The 9152-nt window shown below is 37.5% G+C and overlaps 1 protein-coding gene across 1 annotated transcript in view; it reads right to left on the bottom strand.

The window, feature by feature from the left end:
* Positions 1 to 815: 815 nt before the first annotated feature.
* The window catches only part of LOC123540435 (uncharacterized), an 80694-nt gene continuing 72357 nt past the window's right edge, over positions 816 to 9152 (bottom strand). The window contains exons 35-40 of the mRNA XM_045325464.2: positions 8243 to 8408; positions 7311 to 7412; positions 6539 to 6764; positions 4773 to 4846; positions 3768 to 3945; positions 816 to 2820 (exon numbers count right to left, since the gene is read on the bottom strand). Of these exons, the coding sequence (XP_045181399.2) occupies positions 2772 to 2820; positions 3768 to 3945; positions 4773 to 4846; positions 6539 to 6764; positions 7311 to 7412; positions 8243 to 8408 (795 nt within the window). The 3' untranslated portion in view covers positions 816 to 2771. The remainder of the gene's footprint in view (positions 2821 to 3767; positions 3946 to 4772; positions 4847 to 6538; positions 6765 to 7310; positions 7413 to 8242; positions 8409 to 9152) is intronic.

The following is a 9152-nucleotide window of genomic DNA, read 5'->3' as shown; positions in this document are numbered from 1 at the left end:
TTTGTTTAAGACCCAGTGCTTTTTCTGCAACAGCATTTCGTGTATTCTCGGCAGTAAGCCGACATTCCTTGTAGTTCTGCATGAAGTACAAGTAATAACTGTAATCGTGCATCTGCGATTAAACACGAGAATTTTTTGTCTTTTCCTCGATTCACAGTGATGAAATGTCGTACCCTTTAGAAGCAGACAGGCAACATGGCGTCTCACCCTTACCTCCGAGTCAGACTGGCACCATGTAGTCTTCCCTCTCTACTACCTCAAAAAACTCGAAACATATAGTCTTTCCCCTCTCCTCCTGCAGTCAAACTGCCGGTATGTCATTATTTTTGTTGAATCATCTTCACGCTGTGACATGAACAATAACAGTGTACCTTCATTTGTACATAAAAATACTGTCTGGCAAAACAATGCCTTAAGTTCTAGTAACTAGTTTACATTCTTAAGATTCCCGTTAACAAGATTTCAGGATACGCCAAGATGCAACAATTGAAGAACCAGGTGTTCAGGTCCATTATAACTGAATAAGATACGCACTTAACCTTTAGCATGCTAGATAAATTGTCGTCTGCTGGAAATGTCGTCTGCTAAAATTGTAAAGTTCATTCAATTTGCTCCAAAAATGGAAGAAATATTGTCAGAGTAGCAAACAGCTTGGAATCTGATCAGACGCCGATTTAATCGGCGTCTGATCTGGTTCCAAGCTGTTTGCAAAGGCTGTTAAATTCGCCTGCAGCAGGCTAAGTGTTAAAAGAATAAGAGCATGTAATGAACACAAGTACTTGACAAAGACTTGGGAAGAAATCAGACGAACGAAAGAAATGTCGAAATTTTATTTACAGTATCTATTGTACCAACAAAATACGTTTGTTGAAATGATAGTATTGATCTTATCCACACATGTAATCCGACCCGGAAGAAATTTAAAACTTTATAAGATAAAATTATTCATTTAGCGTCATAGTAAAAGGAACAAATTGTGCGGGAATGGTCTAGGTGGTTAAAAGGTCGTGGATCTTTTATCGGGTCTCGTATTCGTCAAAGATTGAAGTCTTACCATGCTAAATTTCTATAATGAACTTGTCTATCTTCCAATTTTCACAGTGCCATAAACTGTTCAAAGGGATGCTAACCCAGAAAGATACTGACCGAATAGTGCAGATCATGATCAGTCTGCACATCCGTGACACTGGTCATCAAGGCAGAACCAGTCGTGTCCAGCATGGTAAGGATTAAGTCTGAAAATTAGACTGACATTAAACCTCTCAACGCCTTCTTTTGTTATGAATTTAAAAAAAACACATAAATTTGCATTGCTTTTTGATGTTAAATATGCCATACTTCTGGCAAATTTCATGTAAATTTATACAAGATTTACATGTACAGCGGTATAGGTTATGTTAAAGGTTCAGATTTAAAACGTTAACGAATACGAGCCCTGATTGCACAATTCAAAACCTCACCTTATGCGCAAGGGCGCACACTGCAAATCTTTTTTGCTACGATGCAGCGTTAATGGAAACAATGATCGGGCAATTCATTTTCTTTTGTATAAAAAAAAAACGTGTACGATGTTCACTGCAAATGACGTCATTATGAAATAGAAAACACCATGACCGTTGCAACACGCTAAATACATAGAGGATATTTGTTTGTTTCAGTGAAATATCAATTTTATTTCACAAGTGAGCATCAAAAACATATTTTCACGAGTGGCGTAGCCACGAGTGAAAATGACTTTTTTTGGTGCTCACGAGTGAAATAAAATTGATATTCACTGACACAAACAATTTTCCTTTTTATTTTATGTGTAAAACTCTACTTTTGTTGCGTAATTTATAAACTCGAAAATCCCGGGAAAGGTCAGCAGAAAGCATAACACAAATGACGTCATTTTAACGACGTCATCGCCATTATGGTCCCTGGTATTCATAACGCTCGGTATACAATTTGATTTCAATCACGACTGTGGATTGGAACTAGATCGGCAAAAACAGTGAAAATAAAAATGATAATCTACTGTTTTAAAACTGTGGATTATCACTTATTTCACTAAGAAAACTTTATAATTCGCTGGAAAATATAAAATAAATAACATACTCCTAAAATTAAGTTTCATGTTGGCAAGACAAAACAATACAACATAGAAATCTACCCGCAATACAAAATGTCAGACATTAGGTATATTTTCAGTCCGTAATAGAAAAATGATACCAGAATGATAAATGTCAAGTAGAAAAAAAAGATACAGATGAACCCGATCTAGATCTATATGCATTCATTTATGATGTGTAACATCTTTTATAAGATCACATATTGAAAACTGGCGTCGAAACTTCCTTTCTTTTCTTTCAAGTTTTAAGTCGATCTTTAGATTCCGCCTACCTAGATTGTTTACTGTAATTCAAATTAAATAAATGTGCCATCTCTTCGTATTTCACATAAATAGTGGTGTATTGAAAATATCAAAACACACCGGGTGAATATGCAATAACTAGACCTACGAGGAACAGTTGATTGTAAATAGGTAATTTTCAATATCTGCGTGACATGCATTAAACCCAAAAAAACTGTGTTGTTTGAAATCATCTACAAATGAAGAAAGTCCAGTTATACACCAACTGTAAAAAATGCGCAAATCGAATACTGTAAAAGCTCAATGGCTCTAGCAATGTACCAATGTATTTGTACAATTATCTCCAGGAACGTTATGCGATGTCGTTTATCGGTGTATAATACGTATTGTTCAATGAGGATGAAATCTCTATCTTGAATTAGGTTGGTATGGTCGATCCTATATTGCCCCTATCTCTAGCCCAGAAACTGAAAAATATAAACAGTATCAATACAGTAGGAAAAATATACATTCAAAATTATAAACAGTATCAATACAGTAGGAAAAATATACATTCTTGACTAATATGTAGAGAATATTTGTTTGTTACAGTGTGTAAGATTGAAATGTATTTCACTGAGTGAACACTATATGCAATATATTCACGAATGGCGCAGCCAAAAGTAAAGACGGTGTTCATTCAGTGAAATATATTTCGATATTACACTGAAACAAACAAATATGCTCTATGTATCCATTTAAAGTGACGCAAAAAGATTTCGCTGTATTAACTAATTATTATTATTAATAAATAATGTTTAAAAATCAAACAAAAGGCTGAAATAACGCGCATCTAATGTGATATAGTTTTAGTTCGTTTGTGATGTCTTTAAGTGTTTCTACATCAAGAACGTCGTCGATACGATTTCGGCGACCTCTTAGCACTGTTACACCGTGTGTTATATGAACTGTCCGTGCAATACCTTTCAGGTAGTGTACCCGAAAGAAAAATCGGTAATTTCCGTTGAAATCCGTTTCCTCCGAATGTTATTTCGGCATATTCCGGCTATCACTGAAACCATTATTGTATTAGTTACATTTATAATTGAAAAAAGCGGAAATTACAGACGAGAGAACGAAATAACACGGAAATTTGCGAATATCGTTACGGATCCACTACCTTTAACCCTTACCCTGCTAAATTTCTATAATGAACGTGTCTATCATTTAATTTGGACAGTACCATTACCTGTTAAAAGGGGTAATTACCAAAAAGATACTGACTGAATGGCGAACAGTGCATATCTTGATCAGACTTCACGGATGTGCAGGCTGATCATGATCTACGCTGTCGAAAAGGCAGAATCAATCGTGCTAAGCATGACAAGGGTTAATTAGCAATACGTCAATGTGATAAAGCTAGATTTGTACGTACTTATGCATTGGCAAGTCGCTTATAGTCGGAAGCCCTGCTGATTGTGGGGGTTTCTGTATAGTCTGAACAGGGGTAACAACCTGTTTGACAGGGGTTTTCACAACCTGCCGAACGGGGGTTTTTACAACTCGAACTGGGGTAACTACCTGCTTCACAACCTGGCGCCGGACAGCAACGGCTGAAATATAAACCACACCGCTCGGAAAATGTTAGAGCCGTATTATGGAGATTTCCCTAATACGATACGATTTTAAAACAGTAAATTGCCATTTTTAGTTTGAACTAAACCACTTCCATTTCCCAACAGTTTCTACATCATTATATGTATTATACTACATGTTTCTGAACGGCTTCCAAGCCATATTGTCTGTACTATGCAGCTTTTAATCTCACAGGCTAGTGTTTTTTATATCAAAATATACCTACACAACTTCCCGTTCCTAAAGGCTGCTGGTCTATATATCATACTGTCTGTATCTAAACAACTTGAAATTTGAACGATTACGTTCATCATGCATTAATTAAATGGCAATAGCGCGTCTTCATTGTTGTTGGCACCACTTCATTACATAGGCATTTGCAAGACAACGTCTACAGAAATTTAGTTTTTAAAGTGCCCAAACTGATGACTTCTGTAGGCACGCTACCGACGTAAACTTGGTTGTTTCTAACACACTAACGTTTGTTTCCGTTTATAGTACCTGTTATATGAGCCGCGCCATGAGAAAACCAACATAGTGGCTTTGCGACCAGCATGGGTCCAGACCAGCCTGCGCATCCGCGCAGTCTGGTCAGGATCCATGCTGTTCGCTTTCAAAGCCTATTGTAATTAGAGAAACCTTAAGCGAACAGCATGGATCCTGACCAGACTGTGCGGATGCGCAGGCTGGTCTGGATCCATGCTGGTCGCAAAGCCACTATGTTGGTTTTCCCATGGCGCGGCTCATATTATTGACATGGGTTAAATAGGATTCTATTTTGTTTAATGATATAAACCGTACATACGTTTAGCTTGTAAAACACGCACTGGCCGAACCGCTCGTACAACTCTGGCAGGAGATTTCCTCATACAGAGGCGACTGAAAACACAAAGTTTGTATAAAATGCAAACAGGGGGCCAAATAATATTAGGTATAAAAACGCCATAAACAATTGTTTTTCGGAAGAAATTGAAATTAATATAAAAAACTGAAACTGAAACTGAAAAATTTGATTAAAAATCAATGGCGTTGTACATAATGATAATAATAATAGTTCTTATAACAATATTAATAACGAAATAATAATAATGATAACAGCCTTATTGTAATAAACAGTCATCACCGCACCCCTCCCCTTGAGGTCATTTTACCTCTATTGCCAAACTGCCAATACCAGTGCTTCAAGCATCTGGTACGCCCAGACGAGCTGCATACAGAGGTTCAAACCTCACCCCCACCCACCCGGCCGCCTAATGGTGGCATCATATACTATTTAAGAAAGAAATACTACACATTACCCTACCATAGAGCCGTACCAACAAGTTCGTTTATTAAACAAACCTTGGAGATAAAAGTGTTGAGATAAAAAACCTTTTAAAAAAATTTAAGAACTATCACCTGCTGTTTTCGCATGATAAACAGTTATCAAAAATTTAAACAATGCCGCGAAATCTCTGATATACAGTGTCTTAAGATTATAATTGAATGTGTCAAGTGATTTACTTTTGCGTAGTTCTAACGGCAGTTCATTCCAAAATTTTGGACCAATAGTACAGAAACTTCTATCATTGAATGTTTTGCACTTGTTGTATGGAACAACATAACGACATTCAGAATTTTCAGACGAATTCAAACCTTGTCAATTAAGAATATACTCTGTAAGCAATTCCGTTAAGTACAGAGGTGCTCTGCCTGTGTGACTGCTATACATGAAAGTATCTTGAACTCAATTCTTGCTTTCACCGGCAACCAATATAAGTGATACAATGCTTGTTTAGAACAGTCAAAGTTCCTCCTGTTAAGGACAAGTTTTGCACACGTTTTGAATATGTTGCATCTTACGCACCTCACAGTTAGCTAAGTTTTGCACACGTTTTGAATACGTTGCATCTTACGCACCTCACAGTTAGCTAAGTTTTGCACACGTTTAAATACGTTGCATCTTACGCACCTCACAGTTAGCTACACCATACAGTATGACATTGCAATAATCCAGATGTGAAATAACTAGAGACAAAACTAAAATTTCAGTGGTTGCTTTTAAAAACTGAAATGATATGCATACAGTTTTCACAATGGATATCTTATAGCAAATGCATTGTTGTTGTTGCTGTCGCTGAAATTACAGCAAAAGTAAAAAAAAACTGTTATTCAGGGCCAATATGGGTTGTTGAATGTATCGATTTCGACTATAAACGTTCTTGAAACCACTTAATTAAGTAATACTTAAACCTTGCAATCTATTAACACTTCTAGAAACAGCTAGAACATTTCAGCCCTATAAACTCCTCAAAACGTTAAAGGGTATACCCTATATATTTTCCCGAAAACAATATAGAAATACTGAAACCTTGCAAGATTGCATAACTTCTAAATCACTCAAGGGTAGCTAAAACATTTCCGGAATGAAGTCCAGTAATGAAAGATATTCAAGGCAGAAATTTGGACGAACGAACATTAGCAACTTTAAATGCAAATTGAAGGGAGGGGAATGGGGAAGGGGGCACAAAAACACTGACACAACCATCTGCTAATTATTTGATAACACTCCGATAAAATAATGAATCTTACCTTCCACCCCCAGCACAACAGAATCTTCTCAGTAAGAATGCAGCAAGGCCCAGCGCCAGCAGGCCCAGGAGGATGGCGGGTATGAGCCACATGAGAAGATCTGAGGTAGAAGACGAGGATGAGCTGGAACTAGCTGCTGCTGCTGCAGCTGCTGCAGAGGCCGCTGGTGGTTCACATACCATGACACATACCTCAGATTCGTCATAGTTCTCTGGGTTATCTTGGTCTAGAAAATACATCAAAACGTAAATATATATGAGCCGCGCCATGGGAAAACCAACATAGTGGGTGTGCGACCAGCATGGATCCAGACCAGCCTGCGCATCCGCGCAGTCTGGTCAGGATCCATGCTGTTCGCTAACAGTTTCTCTAATCCCAATAGGCTTTTAAAGCGAACAGCATGGATCCTGACCAGACTGCGCGGATGCGCAGGCTGGTCTGGATCCATGCTGGTCGCACACCCACTATGTTGGTTTTCCCATGGCACGGCTCATATATACAATTACATCAGACTGTACAGAAATGTTAGAGCTAGTCATTCTCATTTTTGACGATACATTCAAAGGAACTGGTGTATAACAATATTATTAGGTAAGGAACCAAGAGAGAAAATACTGAGTGACTGTCTACTTTACAACAGTTCTTAACATTACGCTGTGCAACGGTTTTGTTCTGCATATACAAAATCACCTTTTAGTACATCCTAAATTTTATTTATACAGAAAAAGGCTAAATTATTGTTATTTAAACTGTCTGAAAATAGATTCCGTACCGTACACTCTAAGAGTGCTCTTAAAGGTCGTGCCTAATGGGTAACTACTGACGTCACCGTATGTAAAGCCACCATTTCCATCGTAAGCAAAAGGACCACTTCCTGAAACAGATCGTGTTTACGGTAAGTTAATTTTGTTACTCTCATTTTTTCCGGTCAACGGTAGTACGTAATGATTCAATAAATTGGTCTAAACACCAAACATATAAGTTACGGCCCTTAACTCTGGGATGTTCAATTATAAGCATTATAGAGCAATAAGTACACACAGAAAGTTATTGTACAAACTATTTTTAAATACACTTGGGAAATAGATTTTAGTTTTGCGTGCTTGGCAAATAAAAACACGTTTTTTTTTCGTTCAGATGCGTCGTAATTAATCACTCAGGCTAAAATAGATTTTAGTTTTGCGTGCTTCCTTTTTTTAAATACACTTAGGAAACAGATTTTATTTTTGCGTGCTTTGTTGGTAAATAAAACACGGGTTTGAGTTCAGATGCGTAGTAATCAAACCACGAAGGCCGGAGTAATTAATTACGACGCATCTGAAAGAAGAAACGTGTTTTATTGCCAACAAAGGACGCAAAACTAAAATCTATTTCCATTTTAAAACGTTAGAATAACACCAAGAAGGGATACTAATCTGGAATAAAATGCGGTTTTAAATACGAGGGAGTAAACTGCAATAGCCAAAAGTAGGTCATTTTGCATAACGTGTTCTAATCGACAAGACAATACACGGTAAATCCTTCTTTGTTTATATAAAAGAAAATCTTAAAAGTGTTACAATAGTGGATAAATACGGTTGTAGCCTAACTGATAGTAATTGCGGCTATATATTTTCCAACAAATATAGTGGATACATATATATTATTCTATAGAAACTTTTATGACCAAGAATGAATCTAACACTTGAAATACTGCCGATTTACCTATAAGTTCATAATCATGTATCCTGTGTTCAGGCAGTACGTCGTTGTCGTCGACAGTAACCTGCCCAAGAGTGCCGGATGTAGTTCCGACGGTTGCGCAGAAAATATATGACGTCTGGTCTAGATAGGGCTTATTATCGTTTGATTCATTGATTTCTATGTTCAGCTGAAGACAAAATGTTAAATATTCACAAGATAAGCTTTCAGAAAAATTAAGTCGGCGTACTCTTATTACGCTGTTGGGTCATTAAAAAAAATGTGACTATACACAAAGACAAGGAAAATCACACAATTGAGCCGTGCCATGAGAAAACCAACATAGTGGGTTTGCGACCAGCATGGATCCTGACCAGCCTGCGCATCCGCGCAGTCTGGTCAGGATGCATGCTGTTCGCTTTTAAAGCCTATTGGAATTGGAGAAACTGTTAGCGAACAGTATGGATCCTGACCAGACTGCGCGGATGCGCAGGCTGGTCTGGGTCCATGCTGGTCGCAAACCCACTATGTTGGTTTTCACATGGCGCGGCTTAATTTAAGAAAATGGCACATATTCAAATAAAAGCTTAGTCATATCACAAATACGCTCCTGGATCATACTAATAAAACATGTAAGAGTCATAAGGGACCGTACCGCTCACCTGAGAACCCGAGATGACCCGATTTGAACTTGACCATGGGCCTAAAAAGACGAAACATTCTGGCCAGATTTCATGTTTATCAGATAAACATTTGACCTCTGGAATGTTAAAAAGGTGTTTTCTAAGATTTGACCTAATGATCTCGATTCTAAAGCAAGATGACCTATTACGTATTTTTACATTGATTTCACTTAAACGCACATTCTTAGCGTGTTCACATTAATCGGAATTTACTATGAACTAGAACTAGTAGCATACCTTTAAAAACAAGG

Source organism: Mercenaria mercenaria, chromosome 16, assembly GCF_021730395.1.
Source record: "Mercenaria mercenaria strain notata chromosome 16, MADL_Memer_1, whole genome shotgun sequence".
Lineage (NCBI taxonomy): Eukaryota > Metazoa > Mollusca > Bivalvia > Venerida > Veneridae > Mercenaria > Mercenaria mercenaria.
The sequence above is the reverse complement of the archived record's forward strand: the minus strand, read 5'-3'. Positions and strand labels throughout refer to the sequence as shown.